General features: G+C 35.0%; 2 protein-coding genes across 3 annotated transcripts in view; both read right to left on the minus strand.

The window, feature by feature from the left end:
* Positions 1–472: 472 nt before the first annotated feature.
* Positions 473–8,431, minus strand: LOC100376427 (peroxisomal trans-2-enoyl-CoA reductase-like). Of its 2 annotated transcripts, none has more exons than XM_078010840.2 (8): positions 8,291–8,431; positions 7,043–7,176; positions 4,990–5,155; positions 4,706–4,787; positions 2,325–2,421; positions 1,987–2,091; positions 1,490–1,604; positions 473–617 (listed from the first exon to the last, which is right to left on the minus strand). In XM_078010840.2, the coding sequence occupies exons 1-8, from the start codon at positions 8,418–8,420 to the stop codon at positions 523–525; spliced, it is 924 nt and encodes a 307-aa protein (XP_077866966.2). In that variant the 5' UTR covers positions 8,421–8,431; the 3' UTR covers positions 473–522. The 2 variants fall into 2 exon arrangements, with proteins under 2 accessions (XP_077866966.2, XP_006818808.2); XM_006818745.3 differs by lacking the exon at positions 8,291–8,431 and adding an exon at positions 7,718–7,845.
* A 4,126-nt stretch (positions 8,432–12,557) lies between these two features.
* LOC100376120 (plastin-3-like) overlaps positions 12,558–23,370 on the minus strand; it is a 37,774-nt gene continuing 26,961 nt past the window's right edge. The window contains exons 9-13 of the mRNA XM_002736566.4: positions 17,243–17,331; positions 16,365–16,560; positions 15,921–16,030; positions 14,217–14,363; positions 12,558–13,318 (exon numbers count right to left, since the gene is read on the minus strand). Coding sequence (XP_002736612.1) covers positions 13,166–13,318; positions 14,217–14,363; positions 15,921–16,030; positions 16,365–16,560; positions 17,243–17,331 — 695 coding nt within the window. The 3' untranslated portion in view covers positions 12,558–13,165. The remainder of the gene's footprint in view (positions 13,319–14,216; positions 14,364–15,920; positions 16,031–16,364; positions 16,561–17,242; positions 17,332–23,370) is intronic.

Below are 23,370 nucleotides of genomic sequence, written 5' to 3' on the forward strand. Positions count from 1 at the left end.
TTGTTAAAAACCGCAAATCCAATTGCTTTGATATTTTACATATACAGATACTACATGTGGACCTCTCTCAGATTTGTTCATTTTGTAATGATATCTTTAATTCTCTAATTTTGGTGAACATTTTTGTCATTTTTGGTAAAAAGTGATATTTTTGACTTCTTGTTAAAAACCAAAAGTCCAATTGCTTTGATATTACATATATAGGTACTACATGTGGACCTTTCTCAGATTTGTTCATTTCATGATGATATCTTTAATTCTCTAATTTTGATGAATATTTTTGTAATTTTTGGTAAAAAGTGATATTTTCGACTTCTTGTTGAAAACCGCAAGTCCAATTGCTTTGATATATTATACATATAGGTACTACATGTGGACCTCTCTCAGATTTGTTCATTTTCTAATGATATCTTCTGTTCTTTAATTGCCATGTGCATTGCTAACAGCGGAGCTATCTCAGCCAACAGGCAGCTTGTTTATTTTACAAATTAATTTTATTATTATCTCTCAATTTCATTTATATCAAAGTTTTGATTTTATGTCTGTGGTCTCTACGGTGTCTTTCAGTGTTGGTGCATCTGACTTCCCCCATGTGTAGGCTGGTGTCTTGTCATGATCTAGTGAGTAAAAAAAAGCAAATGATATTACTTTACAACTCAAACATCACAGATGTGTACACCAAACTGTACTTGTGCCCAGTACACAGAAATATTGTTTCATCAACAGAATACTAATTATTATTTTGGTCTCTAACAAACAAAGGAGGATCTGCAGAAACATATTGCTGTGACAGTAGTCACATAAGACAAGTGGTCGCTATAGGCAGGTGGTTTCACATAAGTATGTATCACAATGGGAACTCAAAAAAGTAAATATTATTTTGTTTGGAAATGTTTTAACAATATCAGTATACACATCAATAATATATGACTTTTCCTCACACCCCTGTCACAGAGCACAATTTTTAAACATGAAGCAATAATTTACAGAATAAAGCATGCAGTACATTTCTGAATCCGGTTTCCTTGAAAAAAATTTCAATGACCGCAATTTTGATATTTACACATAATTATGAAATCATAAAAAAGATAGCATATAAACTTAAATTCAATCTGAACAACTTTAAGCAAGTTTCTTTATCCTCAAATTTACTGTAGGATATATTAACACTTTGGAAATTGCATGTTTTGTGTCATTTCTTCTTTGCGATTTTGACACACACAATACAAAATTAACTTTCATTTGTCATCCCTAAAACGAAATGACTTGTGTTTCCTGTACATCAATTTTATTATTGGCAACCTCAAAATATCCTAGGGGTTCTGTGACATTATTGGTTAGAAAAACATTTGACTGACAGTTATAGAATGGAATCAGTTATAACACTCACACAGTGCAAGAATTTGCTTCTTGTGAGTTCTTTATCGCATATACCATATGGTTATGATATATAGAACATTTAGCAAAACTCATTAGTTAAATTAATTACCAGGAATATCAAATAATTGGTGTTTGAACAAACTAGCGGCACCATCCACTTTTATTGTAGTTCCAGAAATGAAGGCCGCAGCAGGAGACAGAAGAAAACAAACAGCAGCAGAAACCTACAATATATCAACAAAGTAGAACGTTAAAGGTGGTGACATACATGTAGTTGCACACCAGGTAGTCACCTGAGATAATAGATTATTTAAAGGCATATCAGAAGATAACTGTATGAAGTTACAAATGACTGAAAGAAACCTGCAATGATTCATGGGTAATGATCATTACAAAATGGCTTCTACAATGAAAACATTTTCTCTGAATTTAAATGAAGCAAAAAGATCTCCCAGGGTAAATGTTTTTTATAAATATTGTATAAATATTCCATGACTTCATGGAATGCACAGTGTCTCAACATTTTTGGTATACATCAGAGCAATGGCTATAAGTCTAAAGATCATATTTGATGTAGATAAACAGCAGATGAATCATATCCTATACCTCTTCAACTGTTCCTAGTCGTTTAGTCGGCATATCGGGAATACTTCCGGAAAAGATATCACTGCCTCCATAATTTGCAGCAGCAGTCTCTGAATAAACAGTTCCCTGTGAAAGAAAGGTCAAAGGTCATCACAGATAAAGATTAACTTTTTGCCTATTAATTTTTCTGCAAATGTTTTGATTATTTTGGAACAAACTGATATAATTGCAGATCTATCGGTAGTTCAATTTTTTTTAAGGAAAATATAAATAAAAATGTGTTGGTTACATTTTGTGACAGGTAAAAAAAATTAGTGCTCAAAGAACGTTTTAAAAGTTTGCAATGAAGTAAAACTCACAGGTGCCACACAGTTTATTCGTATGCCTTCATGTGCCCATTCCAATGCTAAAGTCTTAGTCATATTGACCACACCTGCCCTGGCTGCACCTGTATGTCTGAAGTATAACAAGTATGAATCCTAACTTCAGTTATGATATTTCAAATCAATAACAAATCATAGGATGCTTAACAACTGAAAATAACAATATACCAATCAACAATGATTAGTTGTACAATTATAACAGTATACTTCTTGAAAACATTATTGTGATTGGCTGAAAGGTCCCATGTGACCAATGCTAGCTGTGCATACAGATTTTAATGGTATGTTTGTGATATATCAAGGTTACAGTAATCTCACTCAGGTTCAAAGAACAAATAAACAAAACCAGTGAAAATTATGAGAACAGTTAAATTGCTTAATTCTAAGAAAATTATATGAAATCCGTGATTTTCTGTTTACTGTATGATCTTGCGTAAGTTTACAAGTTCAATGTCAAAATGCCCAGAGAATATGGTGTATTTCAGTCAAACCTTAAAACCATACACTCCGTTATTTAGTTCTGTAAATGTCATTGGTTAGAAATACGTTTGATTGACGCAATGCATCATGGGATGAAATTAACAATTATACCCAGTGGGATGGATAACCACTCAGAAAATATTTGATGTCCAAAAATTTTTTATGTTTAACACATAATTTGAATGTGAAAACCCGACACAACCTGAATAATGTTTAGCTACAGTATCCGTCCAAGTTACGATGCAACTTTTAAAACATAGTTATACTGCTCACAAACATGTACTATGTTAATACTACATTGATCTTTGTTAATAATGTGACTTCCATATTTAATTTCATGGTTGTCGCTATGGCAACCATGCAGTTTTCATAATTGGTTACCTCATGACAAAAGTGGTTGTCTGGGAAAATCTTGACCTCCGTGCATGGAACCCATGCAGAATGAGATCTTCATTGCATGTCACTGTGCATGGATACCATGCAGAATGAGATCTTCATTGCATGTCACTGTGCATGGATACCATGCAGAATGAGATCTTCATTGCATGTCACCGTGCATGGATACCATGCAGAATGAGATCTTCATTGCATGTCACCGTGCATGGATACCATGCAGAATGAGATCTTCATTGCATGTCACTGTGCATGGATACCATGCAGAATGAGATCTTCATTGCATGTCACCGTGCATGGATACCATGCAGAATGAGATCTTCATTGCATGTCACCGTGCATGGATACCATGCAGAATGAGATCTTCATTGCATGTCACTGTGCATGGATACCATGCAGAATGAGATCTTCATTGCATGTCACCGTGCATGGATACCATGCAGAATGAGATCTTCATTGCATGTCACCGTGCATGGATACCATGCAGAATGAGATCTTCATTGCATGTCACCGTGCATGGATACCATGCAGAATGAGATCTTCATTGCATGTCACTGTGCATGGATACCATGCAGAATGAGATCTTCATTGCATGTCACCGTGCATGGATACCATGCAGAATGAGATCTTCATTGCATGTCACCGTGCATGGATACCATGCAGAATGAGATCTTCATTGCATGTCACCGTGCATGGATACCATGCAGAATGAGATCTTCATTGCATGTCACCGTGCATGGATACCATGCAGAATGAGATCTTCATTGCATGTCACTGTGCATGGATACCATGCAGAATGAGATCTTCATTGCATGTCACCGTGCATGGATACCATGCAGAATGAGATCTTCATTGCATGTCACTGTGCATGGATACCATGCAGAATGAGATCTTCATTGCATGTCACCGTGCATGGATACCATGCAGAATGAGATCTTCATTGCATGTCACCGTGCATGGATACCATGCAGAATGAGATCTTCATTGCATGTCACTGTGCATGGATACCATGCAGAATGAGATCTTCATTGCATGTCACCGTGCATGAATACCATGCAGAATGAGATCTTCATTGCATGTCACCGTGCATGGATACCATGCAGAATGAGATCTTCATTGCATGTCACTGTGCATGGATACCATGCAGAATGAGATCTTCATTGCATGTCACTGTGCATGGATACCATGCAGAATGAGATCTTCATTGCATGTCACCGTGCATGGATACCATGCAGAATGAGATCTTCATTGCATGTCACCGTGCATGGATACCATGCAGAATGAGATCTTCATTGCATGTCACTGTGCATGGATACCATGCAGAATGAGATCTTCATTGCATGTCACTGTGCATGGATACCATGCAGAATGAGATCTTCATTGCATGTCACTGTGCATGGATACCATGCAGAATGAGATCTTCATTGCATGTCACTGTGCATGGATACCTAGAGGTTATCTTATATATCCTTGATGTTACATACCCCATTCCCGGAAATCCATTCCAGTTGTTGACTACGATATTTACAATACTTCCTCCATGATCCTTCATCCAACTGTTATAAACTTGAAAATCAAAGGAAGCTTAGAAACAACTACTGGTGTGCCAAGGGTATTGAAACAATGACTTACATATAGAAAATAAATACATGTATAATTAATTACAAATTTAAGACTACACATCAAAGACAAATTGTGCTTAGCACAAGACAACTCTTTAAAACAAATAAATTACTTTAAATTAACAAGACATGTAGACTTTATCTACCTTCTCTTGTCATCTGGAAAGTACCAGTGAGATTTGTTTCTATGACAGCATTCCAACCCTTTGTGCTCATATCGCCAAGACGACTTGGAAACTGACCACCCCCATTGTTAACCAAGTAGTCTATCTTACCAAATTTGTCCAGGGTAAAAGAAATCAAAGACTTAATCTGCAATTGAAAAAGGATTATAAATAACCATATGAGAAATTTGATATACTAAATGAAGACATGATTTATTTATTTATTTATTTATTTATTTATTTATTTATTTATTTATTTATTTATTTATTTATTTATTTATTTATTTATTTATTTATTTATTTATTTATTTATTTATTTATTTATTTATTTATTATACAAATATTAATTATGGTAAATTATAATGATTAATTTATAATAAAGGAAATTTCATGAAGGCAAATTCAAAGAATACGCTTTTATTGGCTGGAAACCATTTAGTAATGCCTGCTACCCATGAGTCTTTGCAGTTTCCTTCAAATTCTGGCTGATCTAATGCCATTAAATTCATGCCTCAATGAAACTCACTGTACTAATACTTTATACTAATAATAAAAACTAATAATTAAAGTAGAAAGATGGACATGTAAATGTATGTCTTAAAAGGAATAGAAAACAACATGGAGAAATACAGTCCAGCTGATAAGAACAATTATTATACAATAGAATTTACCCATCACTGAAACAAACGTTTGCACACTGCGAAACATTCTTCGTTGCTACCTCAGGCTGTTATCACTCATTAAATTATTACTACAATCAGGAAAAAGTAGAAAGTACACACTCATGCAGTACAGTGACGCATCAACCTCCACTACATGTCAATCGTTAGGCTAGACTATTTTTATTCCTTTTTTCTCAAGTTTTTTTAGGTCAATTTTTTTGAGGGCGAAAAATAAATAAAATTAATTCTTTTTTTCCATTAGATTTGTGTGAATCTCAAAGAATTATAAGTAAGATCATTGATCGGAGAGAAGAAATGAAATAAAATTTTATTCCATGTATAACCTGGTTGGCAATGTCGCCAATTGTGGCACAATTTTCAGCAGGGATTTCTCAGTTTTTTGACGACAGATTCACGGCGTGTCACCACAAACCACGCCGCCGCCATGTTCGCCTAGTAGTCTCAAGCATAGAGGTCAATACCCGAGATTCACTGTCAACCAACGCGCATAAAGTATAGATCTACACGAGACTTCGGTAATTTGATCATGATACCCCCACGAAAATGCAACTTGGATTTGTTAGGCAGCGGGCGAAAAAAAAATAAGATGAAAATAGTTTTTTTAGCAATTTTTTGCACTCACAAGTCGGCGGGCGCGAGAAATTACGCTGAAATAAAATTTTATTTTTATTTAATTTTTGACTCCTGATCATTCGGCGGGTTCGCGAAACAAGGAATAATAAAAGTCTGGCCTTATAATCAGTGAACTGTCTACATGCATATTTGCAAAATTCTCAGAATGACTTCATAATATTGAGCACTTTTGAGTAGAAGCATAAAACTTGATATAATTGTACTACTTGGGCATCTCATTATTTCCTGATATACTGATATACTGACAAATTGATCACCCTTTATTTTATTTTTACAAAACTGACACCCTAATACTATAATACATGCATGACATATGGTGCATAGGTTAAGATATGATTTACAATATGTACTGTAAAATACTTGACTTTTGCTGCTAGGAATTTTTGTGTTTTGACGATTTCATAACGAAAGAGAGACATTATTTTGTGAAAGTTGCTGACACTACGTTTTGTATAACCCCAAAAAAATGTCACTGCTTCAAAAATTTATCATTTTCATTGACTTGCAAATTCACAAAAATTTGTCTCTTGAGAATTTAAAACAGTTTACAATATACAGATGCATTATGGGAAAACAACCTGTTTTATAGTATTGATGTTTATATTACATTTATATTACTAACAGAAAACAACTAGAATAAATTATCTACACTATATATTTATATAATGAACACAGCTTTGTGCTCTTTACTGTAGCATGTACCATACTTTTTACTGTACCTGTTCCTCATTCCTGATATTACACTGGATAGCTTCTAGTTTAGCAGGACTGTCTTTATCAAGTTCTTGTCTCATTTCATCAGCTGATTTGTTTAATCTTTCACCTTTTCTGGAGGCTATCACAACTTTACATCCTGTGTATTACCGCATTAAACAGATATCATTATGTGTTACACAGTGTTCTATGGAATTGTTCTAAAACTTTCCAAAATACAATAAATTGACACTAATGACACGGGAAATGTTTTATTAAAAATAAAAATGAGAAAAAAAAAGATCGCTAAAATGGGACGAATGTGATTTGGGACGAATCAACTTGTGGCACGAATGTGAATTGGGACGAATCGACTTGTGGCACGAATGTGTTTTGGGACGAATGTGAATTGGGACGAATTGACTTGTGGGACGAATGTGAATTGGGACGAATCGACTTGTGGGACGAATGTGAATTGGGACGAATTGACTTGTGGGACGAATGTGAATTGGGACGAATCGACTTGTGGGACGAATGTGAATTGGGACGAATTGACTTGTGGGACGAATGTGAATTGGGACGAATTGACTGTAAATCTAGGCTGCAGAACTGCAGTAATGTTCACAACGGCTAATTGCGCACAGTAATACCGGTATGATATGCACACTGTGACTATTGTTTCTGACACAAGTCCCGCTTACCTAAATTTAACAGTTCTCGTGCAATGGTTTTTCCGATTCCTGTACCCCCGCCTGTAATTATCGCCACTCTTTCGTTAAATAATCCCGATCGAAAAACACTTGCAACCCTAGCGGCAGCCATGTTGTCAACATTTGTCAGGTGGGTAGATCACATGACGTGAGGTCACAGTGTGTCAGACCCATAAAAAGTCCTGTTGATCTAAGTTTTTACTTACTAGTACATAACAAAGTCTGTGTTGTTTTACTGACAATAATTTAGAGACTAATATTTACCCTCTGAAATCACGATTTATTTTTTTTATATAAGAACAAGGGGCTCATATAAACATTCCGCCATAAACTTGCATTCAAGTTGTTTGTATGTTTTTCAGCCGCGCGTGAAGCGGAGTAATAAACGTCATTCTCTCCTATGGCCGTTGAAAAACGTCTAACCACACACGTTTATACGAGCCCCTGTAATCCTTACACAGTCTGTAGTGGTCCGAGGGTCACTGCACTCGCGATTCAAAGTTCAGTTTTACCGCACACCACGTTCAGAGTCACAGTACTTAGAAATACCATGGAAATACTAACCTAAATTTAATAGTTCTCTGACTATGGCTTTCCCAATACCAGTTCCACCGCCAGTTACGATTGCAACCTTGGAATGAAATAGTCCATGCCGGAAAATACTCCTTACAGGCCCAGCCGATACGGACGTCATAACTTTAATAGCCCCCGGAGTTAAGTACTTAAAAATATTGTTAGAGCGCCATCAAGGGTCAAATTTGAGATTTTTTTATTGTATAATGATAAAAAATTTGAGTAATATTTATCTTAAAATAGAATACTGAATAAATCTCAGACTAGTAAATTGTATTACTAGTCTGAGAATAAATCCAATGCTCGTATGTACTGGACCTACCATTTGCAGAGGTGTTTTCCAGAAGGATTATACTTTTATTTAACAATAAATCATACCCGTGATGTTTTAATGAGATGCAATGATATCAAGTAAAATTATTTAAATTGTCACCTGGCATTCTTAGTGATCGATGTGATCACCACGAGAAATACTAAAATCAGTTGGCATGGCAATAAATGTGGGTGGGATGGTGGTAGGGGTGGGCGCTTTCATAGTGGAAGTATACGAGTGTACGCCGCTGTTTTGACAGCTAATTTTAAGATTTCAATGCAATGCTTTATAGCAAAATTGGTGCATTTCTTTGGCCAAAAAACGCCCATAAAATTAATAAATTGATCTTTTTGGGCCAAGTTTTCAACTGCCTGCGGGGCACTCCCAACCAAAACCTAGGCGAGTAACTTGGAATATATATCCACACAACATGATTATGATTTTTTTTAAATTATGGAATACCATTCACACTAAGATTCGTTCAATAGGCTCGCTGAGTCGATTGAAACAATGCTACATAAACATTTAGCTGAACATATATACATCATAGTTTTTACGCCTATTTACCTCATCTTGATTTAGCACTATAACTGTTGTATTTATACATGTTTGATTAGAATGACGGTTAATAAAAGTATTAAAGGGAGCAGCATCAATATATCTTCTGTAAGAGATTTTTTCTGGAAAGACGAATTTTTCTGCGTTGTGGCATTGGTTTAATCATGATTGACCGACTTGTTAGTATCAGTCGTATCAAAACTTGACTTCGTGCTTCGTTTATATCAGCTTATACTTTAAAGGGATAAGAAATTGACTTTTTTTGATGTCGATGTTTCAATAAGTTGAGAATAGATCCACGTAAATTATTACCATTGCACGGAACTTATTGTTCAGTAACGCAGATCATGAATCAAAGCTTATACACAATGTAAAGGTTGACACCTGTTTCTAAACTGCTGTTTCATCAAAATTCACACATTTTTTTACTTTTGAAAAATGACGTTTTTAAACCACATTTATAACGAAATGTTGAGACAGAAAATTTATATTTTATATGTCAAAATTGGGACTGTAAGATTGTGATAGACCCACTCTCTTGTCTAACCTAAATTAATCCAATTTATAAATTACATTGAATACAAGCGAGATGGTACAGAGGGGGTAAATCTGCTCACCATCTCACTTGGGGGGGGGGGGGGTCCAAGGGCATGCTTCCCCTTAAAATTTTTTAAATCTAGCCCCTCTGAAACACTATTTCCTGCACTTTGAGGGGAAAATTTTGTTGACACAAGGGTTTCAGCTTGATTTAGGGGTGGTGGTCGTGTGCGTGACCCCTTTCTGAAAAATGTGTCATAGCGCCCTCTGTCGGCAAAATGATGAAAAACAAATCAAGCTGCAATTAGTCTCGCATGGATCCGTGCATGCAAGTTCAGTTTAATTGGCTTAGATGAGCATGGCAGTGGTTGCCAAGAATGATACGTTTTTGCCATAAATTATACACACATTTCAGGCTACTTTTAGAGTGCATTCAATCCAAATGAAAACCACAACACATGACCAAACTGAATCTAAGCTCATTTGGATGAGCAGATTGCTTGGAATAGATTTTTGAACATTGTAATTTTCTGTTAATCTAATGTGGCAACCAAACTATGGTTGTAATGCACTTTGTGCACAGATGCTACAAGCCTCAAGACTGATTACAATTATTTCTCCTAAAAGAACTCGTACAACATTGAGATTAGTCAAAACTTTAATTTTAAACAAATGCTTAATTTTAGGCCCCATTACTTGAAAATTCAAGATGGCACTCAAACCAATCAAAATCATTTTTCTCATAAGCTTTGGTGCCACATATCAAGTTGATCTCACGAGAAACATTTTGAAAATTTTTGACAGAAATATTTTGCATACTACTTTTGGAAGTTGTCCCTTGCATCCCAAACATTTAGGCAAGACAACCAGGATATATTTTCATTCGCATTTTAACAAATATTGAGAATAGTAATCATGTGACCAATGGACACGATTCAATCAAATTATCACATACTTAATCCCTGATCAATTGTTGAATGTACACTATCAAATTAGCGCATATCATGAAAATATTGACCGCATTCCAGCGATTCTCTCCAACAATGTCATGAAATGAATGAAACACGAAAACAATGAAAATCAAAGAAAGCTTAGAAAGAACTCCCGTGTGCTGAGAGTATTGAAGACACATTACAAATTAATTCAAAGTTACTTGTACATGAGATATTGATGGAAAAGCTGAAAACTAATTATGTAAATCAGGTAACTAATATGAACAGAACAAAAAAATTATGAATTATTATGCTAATTAGAGAATAATATTAATCAAAATTAATCAGGCCTGTCTATTGTCCTAGAGCATTTATGTACCAAATTTTATTCAAATGTGATGATCAGTAATTGAGATATCAGTGTTAATTACGTTAATTAGGTGATTAATAAATATTTACCAAAAAATAATTGGGTTTCTGCATAGTTCTCTTTAAAAGTTTCATTAAAATCCAATTTGTGGTTCTTTATATATCAGTGGAACATTATGCAAATTAGGTAATTAATATCCAATTAAAACTAATCAGGTGTCTGCATAATCCTAGAAGATCTATGTAGCAAGTCTGATTGAAATACGATTACTACTTGATATATCAAAAGCTGAAAATTAATTAATTATGCAAATTAGGTAATTAATATGTACTCATATTACCCTAAAAACTATCAGGTCTGTGCAGTGTCCTATGACATCTATGTACCAAGTGTCATTGAAATATGATGATTACTACTTGAAATATCAAAAGCTGAAAATTAATTATGCAAATTAGCTAATTAATATATAATGATATTACCCTAAAACTATCAGGTCTGTGCAGTGTCCTATGACATCTATGTACCAAGTTTTATTGAAATGTGATGATTAGTACTTGAGATATCAGTGGAAAAGCCGAAAATTGATTAATCATTATGCAAATAAGGTAATTAATATTGCACAGATTTTTACCCAAAACTAATCAAATCTGCGCATTAGTTTGGAGCATCTGTGTGCCAAGTTTCATCAAAATCCAATGAGTGGTTCTTTAGATATCAGTGGAAAAGTAATGGAACAGCTAATTATCATGCAAATTAGGTAATTAATATGCATGGATTTTTACCGCATTCGCCCAGAGCATCTCTGCACCAAATTTCATCAAAAACTGATGTATGGTTCTTGAGATAGTGGAACAGACAGACCCACACGCCCACCCCCACACACACACACCGACCCCCACCCACCCGCACACGGGAGTCAAACAGTACTCCAAGTAGCATGTAACTCTATGTATGGGTGTTGAAATCAACACAGAACAAGTGATGCGACTATTACTGGTGAAAAATTGTGCTAGATCTAGTGGCAATATGTATACAAGGCGAGAGACATTGTTATGTCGGTTAGCAGCTATAACCCCTGCTCTTTGTATAGCTATCGTAAAATAAATACATACAAAGGCATTTGGGGAATAAATTTGCAGCATCGTGAACGGTGATATGTATTGGCATTTACAAGCATTATGAACAGACTGCATAATTAACTAAAAAATATTTAGAACAGACAGACAGACAGACAGACAGACAGACAGACAGACAGACAGACAGACAGACAGACAGACAGGTAAAATAATGTGACACATTGGACAACTTTAAAATAGATGATATTCATCACTCTTTATATATTGTAGCAAACACATGTACACGAAACCAGTATAAAGTATGCAAATAAGACACCATATTCTATCAACTACAATCAATCTTAACAAATGAACAATATTGAAAATCTTAGAGAATAAAAAATAAAAGTAGCAGTTACAATTGATACTAATAAGCAAAATTTATAGATATGTCCCTTACTTGAGAAAATATACAAACCATTTATTTATTCCATTCTTAAAGTATTATCATAAAATGATGTAAACAATGTACCAGACTTTGACAGCCGTTTTCAAAACTCGACCGGAACTAAGACACTTTGCATGCACAAAAAACAAGTGAAATTGAAATGAGCTGTTATTACATACAAATATTTTGGAACGCAAAATATAAACATGCTGCAGAGACGGTAAGCATAAATGAGTATGAAATGAATAAATTCATTGTATGGTTTTGAGGTGTAAATACATGACAGTTGACAAAAAAACGCTCAAATTTCTTGCAAGAAAAAAATCATGCCCATTAAATATGTCGGATTAATATTACAAATCAGAATGACTAAAGGCAGCCAATCGAAGGACTCAGAGACATGCAGTCATACAAGTTTTCTGAATAATGTACGCAAACAAATGTTCATACCTAACATGTATATTAGCTTATTTAGACAATATTTATTGAGTGAATATTATAGGGCTAAATATCAGCAAAATAGATCAATTTATTTCATATAATAATTTCTATAATCTCTATAATCTAATGTCTGTTTATTCCAATAAGGATGGACACATTGTGAAAAGTGCAAATAATTAGTCATCATTTGAAATTGAGTCCCGCATACAATCCTATTTTTTGGAGAGGCCCCGTGCCATGAGGCAAGCAAACACCGTCATCACCATTTTTGGCTTCACTTCCACTAAATCTTCGGGCAAGGCATAAACAGGTGCACCAATTTTGCGAGCCATGGAAATGGCATATTTGGCGTTTAGTAACTTCTCCTGATGGTACGAACAAAATTTATAATTAGATAACAATACAAAACACAATTGGCTGAAATATCATGGAAATGGTGCGTCTTGAACACTTAAATCAACATAGCAAGGTATAAAGTCATCAGTACAGTACACAAGCAGCCTGTCGGCTGAGATAGCTCCGCTGTTAGCAATGCACATTGCAATTAAAGAACAGAAGATATCATTAGAAAATGAGCAATATGTATAGTATCAATGCAATGGGACTTGCTGTTTTCAACAAGAATTCAAAAATATCACTTTTCACGAAAAATAATCATCAAAATTAGAGAATTGAAGATATCATTACAAAATGAACAATCTGAGAGAGGTCCACATGTAGTACCTATATATGTAATATCAAAGCAATTGGACTTGCGGTTTTCAACAAGAAGTCGAAAATATCACTTTTTACCAAAAATGACAAAAATATTCATCAAAATTAGAGAATTGAAGATATGATCATGAAATGAACAAATCTGAGAGAGGTCTACCCAAGGTACATATACACCAAGTATCAAAGCATTCAGGCTTGTAGTTTTCAAGAAGAAGTCGAAAAAGTAAAACATTGACACGGAAGAGGACAATAACTCATATGATAAGCTCCGCTCGACAAAGTCGACAACAGAGCTAAAAAATTACCCTGACAAAGCGAATTTTAAAAGCCATTATCTTCCTGTACCTCAGACTAGTAATGTGTGTTACTATACTCTCAAATTTCCTTTATCGAGTGTCCTCAGGAAATAAATTGACAATAGAACTTCACCCTCCCACCTTCTGGTATTTGACAACTGTTCAGATCCCTTGGATAGGGACAATTGACAATTCTTCACTGCCAAGGATGATTGAACTATAATAAAATGATGCGTCAAGATAAAGTACTTACAGTGTCATTGGTTGGATTTTCTCTGAAGTTCTTATAAGTGATAGCACCCGATTGTATAGAATCAATCAAATCAACTACCGCTCTACTATCACTGATACTATGGTCTTGGAAACTACGAATACTTGATGTCTTCTTGGCATTCTTCAGCTGAAACCAACAATGCATAGAGTGAGGGTTAAGGTCATTGTGGGGTGGTTTAAGGGTCAATGTGTCAACGTAAGGTGCCTGTGAAACACTGGCTACTCCAATGTCTAAAATCATATGAACAATATTATGGACAAAAATAATAAACAAGCAGCCTCTCGGCTGAGATAGCTCCGCTGTTAGCAATGCACATTTCGATTAAAGAACAGAAGATATCATTAGAAAATGAACAATATGCATAGTATCAATGCAATGGGACTTGCTGTTTTCAACAAGAATTCAAAAATATCATTTTTGACCATAAATGATTGTGGTTTTTAACAAGAAGTTGAAAGTATCACTTTTTACCAAAAATGACAAAAATATTCACCAAATTTAGAGAATTAAAGATATCATTACAAAATGAACAAATCTGAGAGAGGTCCACATGTAGTACCTATATATGTAATATCAAAGCAATTGGACTTGTCGTTTTTAACAAGAAGTCGAAAATATCACTTTTTACCAAAAATTACAAAAATATTCACCAAAATTAGAAAATTAAAGATATCATTATGAAATGAACAAATTTGAGAGAGATCCACATGTAGTACCTATATATGTAATATCAAAGCAATTGCACTTGCGGTTTTTAACAAGAAGTTGAAAATATCACTTTTTACCAAAAATGACAAAAATATTCACCAAAATTAGAGAATTGAAGATATGATCATGAAATGAACAAATCTGAGAGAGGTCTACCCAAGGTACATATACACCAAGTATCAAAGCATTCAGACTTGTAGTTTTCAAGAAGAAGTCGAAAATGTAAAACATTGACACGGACGACGACGGACAATCACTCATATGATAAGCTCCGCTCGACAAAGTCGACAGCGGAGCTAAAAAAGCTACCATGTGGTTATCACCTGTTTGTAGAGCTGATTGATACAAGAGACATCATCAAAGTGGATAATACAAATCCAGTCCACAACATCACAACATTTTTGCATTTTATATATTTCTTTTTCTCAACTAAATGGATATAATGTTGCATATTGTCCACAGGTTTTTCAACCTGTCAATGTGTTTACATATTTGGGACCATTAGATTGACTTATAACCTCAATTCATCAAACTAAATAGGTCACAAAATACAAGTAAACAGTAGTTTGATATTTAAAAAGATTGCAAGAAATGCTTGGTATTTATTGCTACAAGTAAACAATAGAGTGTCCATAAAGGAAGCAAATGATTGAACACCCCCAAAATAAAGATTTCACAGTGACCCCTTGCTAAATCATGCCTCAGAAAGTCACAATATTGGCATTGTGGGTAATTAATTGGATGGCACAACAAAAAAGAATTCTATTCTATTTATTTTAGCGGTAGCTTTGAAAGAACAGTCAACTATTCATTGCTTCCTGTATTTGATTAGCATTGAATTCCCATGAAAAATCAAAATGTGGAAATCCAAAATCATAAACAATTGAAACTTGAAATGCCCGTTGAAATGCCTACCGTATATTAGTTGACATCACACTTTTCTATAATGTCTACAATTTGAATAATTAGACTTACCTTGGTGTTGCACCATTCTATAACTTTATCATCAGACAGCGGCTTATCAGCACCAGATAGCTGTTGTAGAATACGTAAAGTATATGCACGCATCAACTGCCATACAACAGCTAACAAGAAGATAGAAAATGTATTTTAGAATTAGATAATCTCTCCCCTCTCCCAATAACTTTTAATATAAATCTCCTTAACACCAATGTATTGAAAAAAGGAAATGTGTCTATTTTAAGTTTTCCAGATTTGTACTGGACCGTACAGTACATGTATGTCTATAGCCATTCACAAACAATTTAAGATCACAACATTGAAAATTATTATGGGGTGCTTTTTCACATATATGGTAAGTATGTATTGCTGTAAAATATTTTAGTGTAATATCTTACAATGATCCATGAATGAACAGCAGTCTGTATGATACATAATGCTGAAAAGGTGCAAACCTACCTAATGTGAGTGTTTCAACGCCATCATGAATGTCGTTCCCACCAATCCCAACCAAAGAAAATCTCATTTTCTGACCAAGCTCCACACAATAATTACAGTTCTCAATTTTTTGCATTTTACCACCACCAAGCTTTGGCCATGGTGGTTTGGTAACTCGGCTCCATTCCACAAAGTTTGGCTTCACCATGTCGTAGAGCTGTAAGCACAAAAAGCAAGAAAACTGGTGAGGCAATGTAAACAGTTAATTGCAAATGACACAAGAATATCAGACCATGAGTGAGTGTGCAAAAGAGTGTGTTCAAGTATGTACATACTCAAGAGTTTTGAGAATCATTAAATACGACTTAATACAGGTTCACGATAAATGGGTGCCGAGAGTGAGAGCGCCGAAAGATTTGTTTTTGCACATCAAATAGTGTTCCATTCTCTCTTGCCATTGTATCTCCTGGCTACAATGCTATGACTTAAAAGAATGGAACAATATTTGAGAGGTAAAGTTTTGTGGTTTTTTCACTTATAATAAGACTTCTGTGTCTATTTACATCTGAGGTTTATTGCTGTGAATGGATGTAAAACAATTCCATTTCGGCCTAGTTTTATGTACTTGTCTAATTTTACACCAGTGTGCTGATATCACTGTCCAAAAAAAACTGGTTTGATCTAAAATTCCCTTCAAGATCTCTCAATACTATTGTATTGAACAATCCTCTGTCAACCAATAATTCATTGCATATTCAATGTATGGAATGACCCCTTCAAAAGGAGGTCAAACCTCCCCTCTGTATGCTGATGTACCAGTAATGCATTTTTCTTACACCTGCATGAACAAAGTACGCAGCAAAATTTTTCAAGACAAAATATAATAAATGGAACAATACCTGTAATATGACGAGACCATTACATAAATCAGTATACAAATATTGTACATATGGATTCACACCAAGACTGTTCATCCAATTACGGAAAGCTGCAATAATGACAAAGATAATCTTTATTTGCAAGACAAGTTGCAGGGAACAAAAAGTATCACACAAAGTGGATTTATACAATCATGCTATCATGCTGTTAAGATCATAACAAAATTTGGTCTCAAAATTCATACACTCGTATTTGTTTCCTGATTCTAACAATGTTAACACCTTGTTGGCCATGGTTCAAATCAAAACGTATTGAGGATGCAGCGGCCAGCGATGTGTCAACACAGTATACATAATGCAATGAAGTAGGTTTTACAGAATTCAACCCTGTACTATTTGAAATAACTAATAAACACACACATGCAATCACTAAGTATTCAGATATTTAACTAAGATTCGAATAGTCTTTATTTTGTTGTTTGTATCAAGTATTACCAATTTGTTGGGCTGGTTTGTCTGGATAGTTGAGAACATCGTAGATGAAATATCACTTGAGGGTCATCAAATTGTTGGTAAAACTTTTTTTCAACTATTTCCATAATTTTATCGTAATGTTTGGGGAAAAAATTATGACCTATTTTGGTGTTCGGAGAGTTAATAAATTAGTATTGAGCAAAGTGAAAACAGATTGGTTTGCAAAATTTGATTCCTATTCACTAATTTGTACATATCAAGTTAAAAAACAGCTAGATTGTTTTAATGAGGATGTTAGCAGGCATGGGTTAATTTACTTTGTGCCTCATTCAAACCAAAAACCTTTTGGTGAGTAGAAAAGAATAAGGTGATATGGAGATGAGATTAAGAGACCAAGAAAGCATGAAGTACTTAGTATGAAAAAACAGAGAGAACACCTGGAATAGTTTATATGGGGTCAATCATCCTCCTTGTGAAAAATTCACTGCAATACATCTTTGGCATGTGGAGTCCCTTGAATGCGGGTATCAATCCATAGCGAAGTCTGGGATGTTCTCGGTGAACCATACAGTGAGAAGTGCTGATGAAGGCTTGTTGGGCAGTTGGCCATAAAGCTGGACGATATTAAAAATGATGAGGTCATGGAACAAAAATGAGGTGGCGAGGCAAAAATGACAACGTCCCAATCACCATAAGAGAGCAAGAGATACATGATGATGAAAGTAAAAGATGCGAAACAAATGAAAGTGAAATGCAGTGGAATTCTGGAATAGAAATTAATTTTGTTTTTAATATAACTTAAATGTAAATTTTACAAAAAGTATTGCACTGACGTAGACTACACACTTGAACATGCACCCATTCACTCTTAGTATGAAAAAGAGAAAAGTAACAGAAAACAAACCACAGTTGGAAAATTATTAATTGATACAAAAGCTCTAGAAATACAAAGGCAGTGCCGACAATAACAGAAGACCAACTTCATTTCATTTGATACTGTGCTCTAGCAAAGATTAAGTACTGAACTTGAAAGGAGTCAACCTAAATATTTTACATATGCTTTAAGTGACAATCTTTCAGTAAGAAACACAATATCAATTTTAAGATGATGAAGCCTAAAAAAACTAAGACAAGGTGCCACTACAAAAGAAACATTCAACAGTACCATCGCATAATCACAGAATATTCATTTCTGATAATACTAGAGATGAAACGTGTTGAGGGTACAATAGTAAACCAACTTATGCTATTACAATATGAACAGGTCCTCTTATTACTATATTTAGTTATTTATTTCTTCCCACTTAAAGTTTACTTCAAAGCGAGAAAGGAGGAATATAATAAATACAGCTATAATGAGGACTGCTGGTGTATATAATAAATAAATCTATGCACAAATTGGAAGAGTGTTGTAAAGTGTACATCAATTATTTCCATGGATAAAGATTGCTTATAAAATATAGGTGCATTTATGATATAATATTTGCTATATATTCTATTCTAATAATGCTATTTGAAGTGTAGATAGAAACAGACATTCTGAAAGAGACAATGCTGATGCCACATGTGTCTTGAGCAGGTTGAATTGCAATATTCATTCCCAAGAACCAATAAAACACACACAAAAACTGACACTACACTGTGGCATTTGTTTAAAAATGAGGCTGCTGTCCTCAAATCCATAGAAACACTTTTGTTTCACACAGCTAAGCCAATCTTAGATCAGTTTGCACCAATAAGAAGCATTTGATTTGTCTAAATTTCACACAAAAATGTCACTTCTGTTAAAGACACTAGTTGGAGTTTTTTTTAGAAAAACAAACAAGGTGGTTGTTTCAGTTGGATCCCAGCAGATAATCTCAATTCCACAGACTAACATGCTGATTTATCAACTTGCACAATGCATTGTTATTCTTTGAATATTAAAATTTATGAAAACCTAACCCTTAAAAATAATAACCAATCCCATAAATGAATCCTTATTTCACACTGCCATGATAAAGTTCTGTTTTGTGTCTTAACAATGTTGAAATGGTGGCACCAAGTATATTTGAAAAAGGGGTGGGTCTATCTACCAAGATGTATTTTGAGTATAGTACTGATGTTACCATGTGAACCTAGGAAGGCACTGCATGTTACTATAAGGTTATTGGGAAGATATCACAAAAACAGCACAGTAAAAGTATAAACTGATGGAGTAGCACACTTTGCGATATTCTCGTAATAACCATATTATACATCTTTCTGATACAATCGCTTGATTTATGAAGCTAAAAAAATGAGGTAATTGGTTGCAATTGTTGGAAATTTCCTACTATGAACTTTATTTTCAAAATACAAGTAGGCATTCTATATTTGTAATTCACATTTTCTAATATAGTAGAATGCAGATACCCTGGGCAATATCACTAAATTACAGCATGCTGTAACTAACAGAGATAGATAAATAACCTGTCACTAGATCTCCATAAACATCCTACCATATTAGAAAGTGAGAATACAAAAAAACAGAATGATAATGCAACGTGGGTATCTACATCCTACCATATTGGGAAATGAGAATTCCAAATAAGGAATGCTGAAGTGACCTGGGTATCTACATCCTACCATTGGGAAATGAGAATTCCAAATAAGGAATGATGAAGTGACCTGGGTATCTTCATCCTACCATTGGGATATGAGAATTCCAAATAAGGAATGCTGAAGTTTAATTACTTTTTCAAGATGGTAGTTACACAACAAAGTTTATAATAAAGTTTCACAGCTTTTAACATCTTGTCCAGTCATGGACTTGCACCTCAATCGATCATGAAGATGCACAAGGTTACGAGGATAGAACAAAGTACGCACTCCGTTTGTACACAGTTGCGATGAAAGTTGTACAAAGTTGCGATATAAAGTTATACATCAATTGACACTTTTGCCCATCATATTTGTACATCATCGCAATAACCTCATTATGCATTTTAAAATTTTAGTGTTTATTATAGAAATGTACAGGATATTAAAAGATAATATTTAAGTGATTTAAAATATGGTATATAAATATTGTTTTTTGTTCATTATCAAAGCATTACCGGTAGTCAGTTTTAAAGAGTTGTGATTCCTAAAGAAATTACTTTGTTTTGTCAGCAAATTTAAATTCAACCACAATATCTTGAATAAATAAAGTTTGGCAGGTATGTGGATGACCATGATCAAATAGTAGAAAAACTGATATAAAAAATGGAAGTACTGTCAGGAGTTTAAATGGATTTAGTATGAAATGAGTTGAAAAAGACATACGGTAATCTACGACATTGTAGATTAGTTTTCAAATATCTCAATACAATTTTGGCACCAAGCTTTCAGGATTTAATGTAAAAACATTATTGATGTCAGTTTAGAAATATCATGGTTTTGGCCACATGGTATCAGTAAATTTAAAGACACTTAGGAACATTAAGCAAGGTCTGTCAACAAGAAGTATTCTGAGAAATAAACATGGGTCTTAACAATTTGTTACTTTAATTTGGAAGTATAAAATTTGTTCATGGATATACTTTGAGCAGGTATAATTCACGACGAACAGCAGACAACCAAATGAGCAGTGTGAGAGTATGTCTGTCATGTGCAATAAAGAAGTGACCATGCAGCCATTTGATATGTCACAGGTTCAGCAAGTGCAGTATGCATCAAGCTAATGTGTAGCAGGAATATGCCACATGGGTGGGTAAGCTAGACAACAGGTATCACAGCTAGACTACGTGCAGCAAGATGTGTTGGAATGTGAAGCTACATGTGTCGCAAGCAAGTTCAATGTTTCGCAGCGAGTACAATGTGTAGCAACAAGTACAATGTGTCGCAGCACGTACAATGTGTCGCAGCACGTACAATGTGTCGCAGCACGTACAATGTGTCGCAGCACGTACAATGTGTCGCAGCACGTACAATGTGTCGCAGCACGTACAATGTGTCGCAGCACGTACAATGTGTCGCAGCAAGTACAATGTGTCGCAGCAAGTACAATGTGTCGCAGCAAGTACAATGTGTCGCAGCAAGTACAATGTGTCGCAGCACTACAATGTGTCGCAGCACTACAATGTGTCGCAGCAAGTACAATGTGTCGCAGCAAGTACAATGTGTCGCAGCAAATACAATGTGTCGCAGCACTACAATGTGTCGCAGCACTACAATGTGTCGCAGCACGTACAATGTGTCGCAGCACGTACAATGTGTCGCAGCACGTACAATGTGTCGCAGCACGTACAATGTGTCGCAGCACGTACAATGTGTCGCAGCACGTACAATGTGTCGCAGCAAGTACAATGTGTCGCAGCAAGTACAAGACTGTCAATATTGTGTAGCAAGCGCAATGTGCAGCGAGATGTGTCACAGACAAGTCAACAACAATGCAGAGTGCAAAAGCATGAACTACACATATTGCAAGCAAACGAACGAACAAACAAATGAATGAATGAATGAATGAATGAATGAATAAATGAAAAAATGATTAACAAAACATTGATGGTATGCAGCCTACAAGTTACTCACAGGAAACCAGACAAAGCACAGCGAAGCTTAAATAATCCATGATTTGACAATATTAAAAATTAAAGATTAGAGAATCAAGAAATAAAGAAAATATGGCAAAAATGCCAACAGTAACAATTTTGGCACTAGTATTTTTATACAAAAAATAAAAATCACCTGCTAATCTTAGAAACAATTTAAATTAATAAGGCATTCTTGTTTATCACCATGAATGACTACATGCCATCATTTAAAGTCTATGCACCATGGTTAGTAGGAATCATGTGAAAATATTTGGCAATTTGGTGATTATCTTGATTATTCAAGGGGATTTTGGACACAACAGCATGATATGGTTTTTTATTCAAGGAAGTATGGTAAATACTCGCTGTTCTCTACCTGATTTGGCAGTGAAATAAAATTCCAGGGCAGTAGAATCTACATCAACATTTTGATGTTAGAATAAACTCTTAAGGTAAAAGTACATGACAACACCCAAACAAGCTGTGGCTATACCAAAATACAAGCTGTAGGCCGGCTCTACTGTAGCAGTAGAATCAGTGGTGATTATCGGACTTGCAGTGGTTGACACAGCGGTTGCAAAAACAGGTGGTTTTGATTGTATCTGTTCAACTTTTTCATTGAGGGCAGTGGTTTTCAGAGGAGAGCTGCTTGACACAACTGATTCATCTATTTTGGTTTTGGGGGGAGAAGCACAAATCTCATCAGTATTACCTGCATCTGGTTGGATGTTGTCTGTAAGGACGGGCAGTCGCTCAGTCACACTTTCACTTTCAGTTATTAAAGAGGCATATACGTCTAAAATACCACTATCATGAGGAGGGGGAGGAGGCACCTCCTCCTGTTTGTCAGACAGCTGACTTATTGCTCGCTCCTTGAACACACTTTTAGCAAACTCTTGAAGCGAGATATCGATTAGTTCATCAATACTCTGCTGTGGATTTAAAAGACCACTTCCATTTACGTTATCCCCTTCCCCACCATCAACACTCCCTTCATCCTGACTATCGTCAATAATCTCATGACAACTCTCATTTTCAGATAAATTAGAACTTTCAAACTGTGATATGTGCACTTGAATCCCAGTTGACACTCCTTCCTCTCTTGGGTTCACAAAACTATCAGCAACACCCATCTCTTTC

Source organism: Saccoglossus kowalevskii, chromosome 7 (assembly GCF_978046115.1).
Source record: "Saccoglossus kowalevskii chromosome 7, keSacKowa6.1, whole genome shotgun sequence".
Classification (NCBI taxonomy): domain Eukaryota; kingdom Metazoa; phylum Hemichordata; class Enteropneusta; family Harrimaniidae; genus Saccoglossus; species Saccoglossus kowalevskii.

Coding starts and splice junctions, on each gene's coding strand:
- LOC100376427 (XM_078010840.2), bottom strand. CDS start 8,420: ATGACGTCCGTATCGGCTGGGCCTGTAAGGAGTATTTTCCGGCATGGA. Junction 7,177..8,290: donor CAGAGAACTATTAAATTTAG/GTTAGTATTTCC, acceptor GGTAATACACAG/GATGTAAAGTTGTGATAGCC. Junction 2,422..4,705: donor AATGGATTTCCGGGAATGGG/GTATGTAACATC, acceptor GTTATACTTCAG/ACATACAGGTGCAGCCAGGG.